This window comes from Muntiacus reevesi, chromosome 4, assembly GCF_963930625.1.
Source record: "Muntiacus reevesi chromosome 4, mMunRee1.1, whole genome shotgun sequence".
Taxonomy (NCBI): domain Eukaryota; kingdom Metazoa; phylum Chordata; class Mammalia; order Artiodactyla; family Cervidae; genus Muntiacus; species Muntiacus reevesi.
In genome coordinates, this window is record NC_089252.1 from 105,280,485 (window position 1) to 105,292,749 (window position 12,265).

General features: G+C 50.3%; 1 protein-coding gene across 1 annotated transcript in view; it reads right to left on the reverse strand.

The window, feature by feature from the left end:
* Positions 1-12,265, reverse strand: part of CACNA1D (calcium voltage-gated channel subunit alpha1 D) — a 344,029-nt gene that overhangs the window by 60,452 nt on the left and 271,312 nt on the right. The window contains exons 24-29 of the mRNA XM_065933482.1: positions 11,590-11,697; positions 11,451-11,503; positions 9,515-9,661; positions 7,655-7,856; positions 5,419-5,577; positions 4,000-4,110 (exon numbers count right to left, since the gene is read on the reverse strand). Coding sequence (XP_065789554.1) covers positions 4,000-4,110; positions 5,419-5,577; positions 7,655-7,856; positions 9,515-9,661; positions 11,451-11,503; positions 11,590-11,697 — 780 coding nt within the window. The remainder of the gene's footprint in view (positions 1-3,999; positions 4,111-5,418; positions 5,578-7,654; positions 7,857-9,514; positions 9,662-11,450; positions 11,504-11,589; positions 11,698-12,265) is intronic.

Here is a 12,265-nt window from a genome sequence, read left to right on the forward strand (position 1 = left end):
AAGTGTTGTTATTTGGCATTAAAACACATCACTGAGATATATGTACTGACTATGAACTGAAAAGATAGTATCAAGGTTTCATTCTAGGAGGTGCAGAATATACTCCAGGAAAACTGCTAGCGCTGACTGAGCAGTCTTATTTCTGCCAGGGACCCGGGGGAGGGAATGTTGTCCTGGGAGGTGGACAGAACCAGATGCCCCGTGTTTGCCGCACCTCTGCTCTGCACAGAAGCAGGAGGACAGTGCTTAGCCGCTTTCTTCTTCCTCCAAATCCTGTAACTTGACTTTTTCCACACTCCAATGTCTTGGCGTGTAGATCAGGCATTTCCAAGGCACGGCTGACCCTTGAACAATGCGGGTTTGAAATGTGCAGGTCCACATACACGCAGACAGTTTTCAATAGTAAATCTCAGAGCACAACATGGTCCATGGTTGGACTAATCCACGGATGCAGGGGAACCTCAGATAAGGAGGGGTGACTCTAAGTTATACTTGGATTAACCCGCATGTTGTTCAAAGGTCAAATGTAGAACCAAGAGCAAAATGCTTAGATGTCTAAAACATGGGAACAAAGTGTGGCTCCCTGAAGAAAGGCCCATGGCGGAGGCAGATAACATAGCTGACCACATGTTGGACAAAACACCACATGGGTGGCTTCCAGAAGCACAAAGAAGGAGACAAAGCCCTCCCTGGGGCAAGAGAATCACTGGAGGATTCCAGCAGCTGCCCCTCAGGAGAACTGGAGGGGAAGCCCAAGGGAATGAGACTTGGTTCTTACCCACATCAGAGCCCATCTTTCAAAACCCTAGGGCACCCCAGTCACTCCAAGTGCGTGAGGTCAATGCCCAATGGGTGGGTCTTCCCTGAGGAGCTGACACAACCCACTGAAAAGCCTGCTTGCTCTGCCCTCTCACTCCCTGGCTCTCTGGCTTCTTGACACCTTCCATGTTTGCTGAATCCACACTCCAAACAACTCTCTCCCTGGAAGGATCCCACCTCCCCACCAGGGAAGCTCCCAGCTTTGCGGGAGGTGGTTCTTACTTCCACCCCCCAGCTTGGCCCTTCCTGCTTATGGAGACTGGGTGATCTCACCTTGCAGAGCCTCAGACCATGTCCCTCTAAATGTGCTCTCACTCAAGAGGCCCCCTTTTACCAGCCAGGCCTTGCAGAGAAAAGAAGTCAGGTCCACTTGTTGGAACCCTTCCTCCTGCGATGCCTTCTCACTTCCAGGAAGGACTCTCACCCCACCACCCCACTTCAGGCTGTGCTCCACACAGCAGCGTAGCCTCCAACAATACCCCCCAGGCTCTTGCCTCCCTCACTATACCCCATCTCCAGCTCTGGGACCTCCACACTCCTAACCCTCCGCCTGCAAGCACTTCTCTCCCACTGAACCCACCTCCGCCCAGCCCCCCGCACCCCTTCTGCCTTCACCAGATGGCACCTGCCAGCAGGCACTCTGCCCAGCATTCACTGACTGGTTCCTGAGCGCCAGGGCTGGGTAAGTCTCTAGGAACCCTGTAGGTATGTCAAGTGGGAGCACTGATCTGGGACAGGACCCACATGGTAGGGAACTTGGAAACTCAGCTGGGTCAAGGGCTGTCCGGACGCCCACCAGGAGGGCTGTTTTCATGGCCACCAAGCGGCCAGCACGCCCCACGATGGCCCCCATCCAGCCACCAAGCTCCTGCACTGAGGCTCACCTGAGCTAACTTCACTCTTTGTATTCCTAGGACAAAATAGCTGCAATCCCATCTCTCTTGACAGATGCCAAAAAGTTCTCCCAGAACGTGTGTCCCTCACCATAGAGAACACGACCTCAGAGGACCCTGTGATTCAGCATTCCGGGGGAGACAAAGACTTTCTGAATTGAAGCTGCTGGGCCAGGTTCCCAGCCCTCTACAGAGATTCTCCCATCGACTGCCTTTGCAATGTGCTTCCTTAGTCCCACTGCCTCTGATGGGGAGGAGGGCCTCATGGACTCTGTGGAAGGCCCGGGCTTGGTTTGCTAACACGCAAGAGGAGACAGGAGAGTCAGGAAGCATTTTAAGAGCTTTGCTTCTTAGTGAAATGAGTCTCTCTGGCTCCTCCAGACATACAGTGACTACATAAAATCCATCCGCTTCACACATACGGCAGCAGTGCCCCTCGAGTGTCGAGATCCTGCTACTGCCATTTAAAGATTACTCTCACTTCTAATCCAAAGTTGTCTTCTGCTGTGAAAATACCTTTTGGAGGAAAACTAGAAAGCAGCACAGTTTCTAATGGAAATCACTCATTTTAAAACTCTGATCTATCAGTACTGATTATAAATTAGCTACTGACTTCCCCTTGTCCTCACCAGTCTGTTCACATGCCACTGAACTCCCCTCCCAGCGTTGGTATCAGCGATCCACTGACACAGCCACTGACAGCGCACACACAGACACACACGGACTCACACGCATGCCATGGGCAAATGTGCCTTCTTGGAGCTTCATCACCAGGTGGGGGGAAGTCAGGGTGAGGGGATCTGGGAAATGTTCCATAGGTACATTCCATGTTGCCTGGAACAAGTACTTTTGAAGTTCTTACTTTGCAACCTTTCCATCAGTCCAGACAAATACTGTTCAGAGATGGAAAGGGCAGAGGGACACAAACCAAAATCTCAAAGGAAATCCAGAAGAGTTTGGGAGGGGAGGAAATGTGTATGTATGGAGATATGGACAAGTCACAGATAATAGCATCTGGCCATGCAGAAGTGCCAAATCTGACCCCACTGCAATCACCCCGATCAGTCACTTACAAGTGTCCTTTCTTTTTGGTCCACAAAGATCTGATAAAGATGGCATAGAAATTAATTCGAATTAAAGAAAGGAACAGTTCTGAATTAGAATCCCACTGAAGTATGGAGTATGTGAGACCATCATTTCATAATCCAGGTCTTACTTAGATCAGTATTGTCAGATACTTTCCAAACCAATGAACAAATACTGGGGGTCACTAAACACATTCTCTAACTTGGATGGGTGGAGGGTTTGCTAGTAAAGAAACTGAGGGTTAGACGTCCCACAGTTGAGCCTGGATATGCTCCTCCGTCTAGAGTTTTAGGACAAGGGAACATCGCTGCTTGCTGAGGAGGACGGTAGAGGTCACAGTGACAGTCCTGGCATGCCTACAGCATGGGGCTATGTGCCAGGCCAGGCATTCCTGTAAGCTACGGCACACAGAGAGATTCTTACTCCTCTAAAGCATGCTATGAAACAGGACTACTCGTGTCCTCATTTCAGGGATGAGGAACTGGGAGTCACAGAACAGTGAAGTCACTCGCTTGGGGATTTGAATCCAGTCTGCTTCCAGATTTGTGCATCTTTTTCCACACTGTACTATCTGTCTCTTATACTACACACATTGACAACTGTAGACTGGATGCATGGCCTCCTAAAGGGGACAGAATATGCAGAGCAGTCCAACACAGTTTAAAATGCATGTCTTGTTTTGTCTTAAAGTAAAGAGAAATTTTTCTAAATTAAACAAACGAAAGATGGTATGGCTCTGAGAGGTCTGCAGCTGGTTGAATTTTCCATAAAAGGTGAAAAAGATGCTGTAGACCAAGAACAAAGAAAACTGAAGTTTTTATGCTGGAAATCTAAAAGTAACATCAGGGCAGAATTATCTCTGATGGGTTATGTGAAAGCAGTGTCTCCAATGCTCAAGTAAGGAGGCAAGTTTCTCTGAGAGAGTGTGATGCATACTCTTCTGGAAATAAAAAATCCGGTTTCAAAAAATCTTTATTGTGCAAATTCCTAATTCTCTTTTCTTTTTCTCAGAATTGTTTTTATGAGGTTTTGTTTTTGCAGATTTATTTTCCCCTGAGTACACAGATGCCCTTATCAGATGATAACCTAGTTAACAGCCAGAAGCATTCAGCATAATCCAGAAACACAAAACTAACAGGAAGTAAGCAGTTCTCGGAGGTGATTCAGCAACAGCCCTTGACAAATGACTTCAGCAACTTACCTTAGGCTTAAATGCAATGACTTTCAAAACCATCTCAACAGTGAACACCCCGGTGAAGACCATGTTCAGGATGTCCATGGCGTCATTAAACATCTTGGACTGCTCATAGTGCTGTGGATGGAGGCGGAGGCACAGTTCTCAGGGTCTGCTCCAGATTTGCAAAAGGAGCCTCCCCAGCCCTCCCCAGCCCCCAGCAAGCATCCATCCCACACTTGGACATGGAGGTGACCTCCCAATCTAGCACCCTCTCCCAGTGATCCCGCTGACCCTGTGAGGGCATATGGCTGACCCCCCACAGGCGCAGGAGGCCTCAACAAGATGAGGGTGACTGAACAATGAAAGGGAAAGACATCCATTTCCTCTGCTCAGGATAAAGGGAATCCACCCTTTCTCCTGACAGGGTTTATATTCAGGGCCTTGACCCAGGTACAATGCAGAACACACCCACAGGTCTATGGACAAAGGTAGGATTCAATTAGGTATACATTTTATGCCATTTAGGCCTATGTTCAATCAAAATCAGTATAATCTTGACTTTATGCTTTTCCCTACATCAGCAGAGGATCCTTTTCGTTCATAAAGAATTCCTCAATTTAAGGAAAGGACCAGAAAATGTATCCTTGGCTGTCTTTAGAGTCATCTTTCAGACAACACTGGTTTGCTCAAATCCTCACAGTCAGTGGGAAACCGAAACTAGACCTTGGCCACTCTTGTCCTGGTGCAACCGCCATCAAGCAATGTGAGTGCTGGAAACTCTGTCAGTCCCGCTCTGTAATTCAGCATGGCCAACTGACAGGACTTGCAGCCCTTGCTCCCAGCATGAACAAGGAGCGGAGGTCACACAGGTCAGACTCCATACTCCACGAACCAGAAAGTTTCCCACAACCTCGCTGAGAGCGACTTGAGGATAAGAATGTCACTCTGAGACAGTCCCAGAGCAAAGTGCATGACACAAGTCATCCAGCATCAACTCTGTCTCCCACTTTACCAACGAAGAAAGCCAGTCCTGGGGGATGTAGATAACTTTCCCTGGATCACCCAGGGGCTGAGGAGTCAAGTCAGGATTGAAACCCCTGTCTTTTCAACTCCACACTGACAGAGCTTTAGTCCTCACCCACCCCCTGGCCACAGGAGCCCATAAGAAAGGTTTACAGACTGGAAGGCCATGCTAGGGCTCCACAGATGTGTCACTGATGGTCACGAGGTATACATAATCAGTCTCTTACACAAAAGAGTGCCTGTAAACTCCTGCCCTGGCAACTGTTAGCCAGAATGGGAGTCTGGTCAAACTGCAGCCCAGACTCATCAGAAAAGCAAAGCCTTCCTCTTGTGAGGGTGCGGCATTCCACCCTCAGGATCTGGGGCATGGGGCTGCGCCGAAGGCCCACATGTGATCCACATGACTGTCTCCATTTTTACCTGCATGGCCAAGCAGAGTGTGTTGAGCATGATGAGGACAAACATCATGTATTCGAAAGGCGAGGAGTTCACCACGTACCAGAACTTGTACTGGTATGGGTTTTTGGGGATGTATCTCCGCAGCGGACGTGCCTTCAAGGCGTATTCAACACACTGACGCTGCAACGGCAGAAAAGAGCAACAGGGGTCCTGAGCACATCTATGGAAGAAGGACACAGTTCTCGTCTGCCCTGAAAAGCCGGTGCACACCTACTGGGAAGGACCCTGGATGACAGGAAATCGCCATAGCAACCCCCAAGGGTACCACTCAGCATCACTGACAATGGACCTCCAGATCCATCCCCTCATCCGCTCCTCACAGCAGCCTTGGAGGGTAAGTGGAGCAGCCAGTGTGCTTTCATTTTACTTATTAAAAGACTGAGGTCCTGTAATGCATTAAGCAGAGATGCAAGGCTTCGACCCCCATCTCTACCTGCCCTTCCTCAATGCTGGTGGAATTCTCCTGCCCAGGAAAAGAAGCCAAGTAATGAGAGGCAAGGAAATCCTCAAGAATCAGAGGGGCTGGGCTGATTTCCTGAGACTGGAGGTCCCTGGCTGCTCCAGGAGGGACCCACATGAGACATCTCCCAGAAGGAGAGTGAGGGTGTTAACCCTGAGCATCTAGTGGTGAGTGAGCGGAGTATCTGCTGAGAACTTATGAGGCTCAGGAGCTCATTGAGTTCATCTAAGAACCCCAGGACGTAGTCTAGGATGACAGCCAGGGCGCTGCCCCAGGCACTCACATAGGGGCCGTGACCAGTGCGCCATGTGCAGCCAGCCTAGAGGAGCCTCCAGCCCTGAGAGCCTTCAGCTCAGCATCAGACCCTCCTGGCTCCTTGGTCCTCACTGACCCCTATCCTCGACTCTGTCTCTGGATTCTGACTTCGGACAGGCTCTCTCCATCCAAGGCCAGGCTCTGCCATGACTTCACGTGCTGCCTCTTGGGACCCCTGATCAGAGCCTCTTTGGGACCTTGTGGTGACCTAGTTTGAGCTCGGCTGCTGTTTGGGTCCTGCCCTGATGCTCTTTTTCCTTGGCAGTGGTCAGGAAGGTGAAGAGCTGGGCCAGGCCTCCCTCAGACTGTGGCTGATACGATCTGCAGGTGCACCCGACGAGGGTGACATCTCCCTGCAAACTTGGCGGTCCTGGTGTTTTCCCTGGCGGGGAGGCTGCAGCCTGAAACAGACAGCCTCATCGCACAGGGCCACTTCCCCCCAGGAAGCCCAGGCTGGCAGTTGACCCTTGTTCATTATGTAGTCAGCAAACAGAGATGGCTACTGATAGAGGGCCTGGGGGAAATTCCTGTAACATAATCTCCATCTCACAGACTACTATCAGGGCTGAAAGTTAACTCATTCATGTCCTCAATTTAAAAGAGATAAGGGGGCTAACCCAGACAGGAGGGGGGATGCACCCACAGTCACATAGCAGGTTCATGGAGAACACGACCAGACCTGGTCTCCCAGCCCTCTCACATCATCAAGTGAGCAGAGCTAAAGGCCCCCCTGTCTGTCAGCTTAGTTATAACGAGGTGCAGGGTCAAGGGAGAGTGATGCCAGTGCAATCTTGGTCTCGAGGTTAAAGTTAGCAACTTTCCCTGTGGTTTGAGAGGGTACGTCCTTCTAAGTCAGTGGTTCTCAACCAGGGGACATTTGACAATGTCTGATGTTTTTGCTTGTCACCAAAAATGGTGCAGAATCGGGGGGTGGTGGTACAGAAGGTGCTACTGGAATCTAGTGGGTAGAGGCCAGTGATACTTCTAAACCATGCACAGGAAGCACAACAAAGAATTATCCAGCCTCCAGCATCAACAGACCCAAGGTTGAGAAGATTCAAGGCTATGCCCCGCCAGGGACTATGCGAATATCAAGGGGTGCTCTCTGTCCCCAGGACACACCACCCTGCATGACTCTGAGCTGTCACAGGTAGGTCACGACCACACAAGGCGGCCAAGGTACTCTGGCTTCTCACCCACTTGTGGGGGTAAATTTAAAAATTACAGCCTCATTTGTCTCTGGGAAACTAACTCTCAACACTGATGACTCAGATTGGCTGACAGTGTGCTCTGAGCAGGTCCTGAGCCCCAGGGGCAGAGAGCAGGTGGGCACCCTGCTCTGCACGTGGGGAAAGCCATCAAAAGAGAAATCAGTCCTCTTTAGCTCAAGGGACAGAAGCCCAAACAGTGTGTGACTTTAACCTGATTTTTGTCCAGCTCACAGTTCTTATACTCTTTCTCTCCCTGCTCTTGAAACGTGACGATGACGAAGCCCACGAAGATGTTCATCATGAAGAATGCAACGATGATGATGTAGATGATGAAGAAGATGGAGATTTCCACACGGTAGTTGTAGATGGGGCCCACATTCTCTCCGTTCGAGTCGATGGCTTTGTACAGCAACCTGGAGAGCAGAGAACCAGTCAGCACCAGCCCTGCTGCCTTCTGAGTGCCTCTGGGGACACGGAGAGTGGGACCCCTCAGTAGGAGCCCACCCCCAGTCCCCTGGATACACAGTGGTCCCCCAGGAAACCTCCTGAGCATCAGGCCAGGCAGCCCAACACTTGGGGGAGGAGGGAGCACCTGGGATGTATTTGTTGACTGATTGCTCTGAGGACCAAGAAAGATTTACAAGTATTAAATAATGCTCCTTTCTAGTCACAGACAGAAGAGAGGAAGGACATCACATGGACGTCTTTAGTGGAACTGAAAGCTATAAACACAAGAGCATGAGTACGCAGCCAGGGAAATTCCAAAGAACTACAAGAGATTCTCCAAACTGAAGCAGGCACTACAGTGAAATGTGTGCCAAGCAGAACTCTGAGCAGAAGGAGGGGAAATAACTGCAGCAACCTCCAATTCAATTCACGCCCATTCCCATGCAGATGCAGCCTTTCTGAGCACTAACCACGCGCTGCCCTGTGCTGGATGCTTGCTCATCCATCTGGAAAGGTGGACACACTGCAGTCCTATCTTACAGAAGCTCAGGGAGGGGTCTCAGTGTCCAAGGTCAAGGTCAAGGTCCTGGGGGCGCAGAGTCAGAGTGGAGCCCACCTGCCCTGAGCCCCAAGCTCATTCATTTTCCTACCATCCCTGGTGGCAGCTGCCATCAGATTTCCTAAAGTGCCATGTTTAAAATCTGAGGCCACAGCCAGCACCTCTGGAGAGAGCAGGCTCTCACCCCATGCTTGCCTCCTCCCAGGGCCAAGCCCCACTGGACTGTCCTTTCACTCTGCAGGCTCTCCACTCATCCAGAGAGTCCTGCCAGCCCATCCACCCTGCATAGCTTCTCTGGGCATGACAACCTGACATGCAGAACACCATCAATGTATGTATATTCTGGTGGCAGGAGCTGGAGTGCCATCAGAGACCAGAGAATAAGAAAGGTCTAAGAGACTCTCCTTCTGTATTCTACTTCCTTCTTTTTCATCAAAACCCAAGTCATTCCTCAGGGCCCTGCGCTGCATGCAGGCCTCTCGTGCCTGGCTTGTCTGAGGACACTGACTAGATGCAGGCTTTGAAAGGGAGAACCATGTCTAGACAGCTCTGTTTCTTCCATGGGGCTTAATACAGTGTGTTGCTGGGAGCTAATATCAAGAGCACACTTCATGAATGACTGAGTGAGTGCGTCAATGCAAGACATGACACAGTGGTACGTATCAGGACTCAGAGTGAACGAACAAACAGTCTGGGACACTACCAAGGGCTTCTTTAGGACAGCGTAATGGTGGCTTTACTGATGGGGCGACACAGGGGCTGGCCTCAAAAATGCCTCTGGGGACTCCCCATTCCCATCCAGGGATGCCCCCTTCACCCCATCCCGGCTTCTCAAATCTGAGAGTCCTGGCAGCTGCCCATAGAGGTGAAGCATTCACCGAATCAGACAGAGGGGCCCTGTGCATCAGGAAGTGACTGCTAAGTGGCCCAAAGTTACAAAGTCAGAGAAGAGGCCTGCAACGCTGGAGAAAAGCGGCAGGACCCACTCCAGGAGAGACGGCTCAGCCCAGAGTGCCCGCGAAGCAGCAGGGGCATCCCTAGGAGACACACGGTCCCGGTACTCACGCAGGCCAGCCCTCGAACGTGGAGACCGTGAACAGAGCCATCATAGCTGAGAGGACGTTGTCAAAGTTGAAATCGCTGTTTTGCCAGATCCTCTCACGGACCACAGGACTATCAACATCCCCATCCTTGTAGAGGATGAAGAGCCCCCTAGAGAGGAAAAGAGACCGGGTCACCCAAGCTGGATGTGGAATGAGTCGCCGCCCCAATCCCTCCCCAACCTGGGGCATCATCACGCTCGGTCCACAGCCAGGCCACAGGTCTGAACACAGCACAGGCTGCCCTTCTCTGAATCCTGGCCTGTGTTTAGTCTACTCCATGGTTCAAATAACCAGTTAAATGAGTATTCTCCAGAGCGACCAAGCAGACACCTAGCACATGTCTGACCACAAAGGAGAACTGCTGAACAAGAACCATCCCTCCTACAACGGGCTCCAAGTGTGCAATGAAGAACCAAGAGCTTTGGCTGTGTGGAATTCCACAGCTCTGGGAAACCAGCCCAAGCATCCTCTTATCTCCGTCTTAGTTTTAATCAAATTCCTTTTCTGATATTAACAATATTCCCAGTCCTCTATCCAAAGGAACTCTGTAATTGCTGGCACACAGTATTTCTCATACAATCTCACTTCTGGAAGGGTTCCAGCATCTTTGTTCCATAGATGTGGAGGCTGACATAGTGAGGGAAGGGAAGGCTTCCATGCTATCACCTCCATGGGCGCCCCCCCAACCCACGGTGTGAATGGGGCCCCGGAAGCCCACAGACACGGCCACACGGCAGTCAGATAACTCTCTGAGGGCACTGACTACTGAAAAGAAGTGCCCAGTGAGCACCCAGGGCAAGCAGCCCAGCCTTGGCTGGTGACATCTCAGGACAGGGACACATGGACATCTACGCTAAGGTCTCAGCACTTCAGGCTGCGGTTTCTGGGTCTGCCTTCAGAGTCATGTGGATGTGCTGGGGTAAGAGAAAAGAGTATTTACCACCTGCTCTCTCCTGTCACCATTACTGTGAATGAAAGTGAGACCAAAATGCGGGTGAGGAGAGCAAGTGGGGAGAAGCAGCCTAGGACTTGTCAGAAGAGGGGGCTGGATCCTAGATTCTGGCAGGTCAAGCTCTGAGTTCTGGTTTGAGGAAAAGCTTGGCTACGTGGCTGAAGGGAGAGCTAATTGTTATTTTAGGTTTTAGTGCCAACCCCTCAGTTTACTGATTCTACACCAAACATCAAAAGTCGTTGGTCCATTCGCTCTCTTTTTTAAAATATAAGGAATCTTTGTTTCTTTTCAAAACAAAAACAAAAAAATTTATTTGGCTGCACCAGGTCTTAGTTGCAGCATGTGGGATCTAGTTTGCTGACCAGGGACCAAACCTGAGCCCACTGCATTGGGAGTGTGGAGTCTTAGCACTGGGGAAGATGGGGAATTCCCCATGTGTCCATTCTTTAGGGGTGATCAGAGGCTTCGGAACTGGCCTGAGGTGTCGCTCATACTACAGTAGGGTTGTATGAAATGTCACTGAACTGTGCAGTCTGAAGAGGTTAATTTTATGTTCTGTGAATTTCACCTCAAAACCAACTCCTCCATCTTTCCAGCTAGGAGCTGAGCTCTCAGGACTCTTGTTCTCTACAACAAAACCTTCAGAGACACTGAATATGAACAAATCCTTGAAGCTCTCTATCTGTTCTTCCAAATTCCCCACTTCCACATTCAGGGCAGGCTTCCTGGGCGGCTCAGTGATAAAGAATCTGTCTGCCAATGTAAGAGACATGAGTTCAACCCCCGGTCTGGGAAGATCCCCTGGAGAAGGAAACAACAACCGACTCCAGTATTCTTGCCTGGAAAACTCCCTGGACAGAGAAGCCTGGCAGGTGGCAGCCCCTAGCATCGCGAAGAGTCTGACATGACCTAGTGACTAAACAGCAACAACGTTCAGGACACTCACCTGCATTCTTCGGGGTTACTTTTGGCTTCGTCTGTGCAGCGATAGAACTTTCCCTGGACACAAAACAGACAGGCAGTCAAACTCTGGTTCCCCCTGAAGAGACGGGCTCGGCTCCGTGCTCAAGGGCCCTGCCCTGTACCTTGAAGAGCTGGACCCCAATGCAGGCGAACATGAACTGGAGGAGCGTGGTGACGATCATGATGTTGCCAATTGTCCGGATGGCCACGAAGACACACTGGACCACGTGCTGGGGAGGAGGGGCGGGGAGCAGACAGGGGGCCATTACTTGACTGTGCTATTTTAGCCACAGGGTGAACTAACATCAGCCAAGACTTTCTACGATTATGTGCATTTTTACATGAGCTTCCTACTTGACAGTCCTCTATGCCTTGTCTTGCAGGCAGTGATCTATGGCGAGTTCCCCTCAGTGCATCGTGGCCACTTGGGTGGGATGCCCTGTAAGAAGCCGCTCCTTGGTTTCCTTAAAAGCAGTGAGCTTAGGGTAGAAGAGCCATGGGGCAGAGCAGCGCCTGGCACATGAGCCCCTCTTATGCACCCCATCAGAGGACTTGGGAAAATGTAAACCCTCTGGCCTTTTGTACAAACTCCCTAAGAACAGAGCTAAAGACTGAACTAAACCCAAAGGAACACTATTAATAATGAAAAAAGTAATAAAGTATGACAGTAGTCAGATAAAGAAAAATATTTTAAATTAACAAAAATTTTAAAATAGCAATTTTTAAAATGCTACCAGCGCTTGGGAGAGCCAGCCTCATTGACCAGAAATGTTCTTTTCTAAGTCAAAACCCACTTAA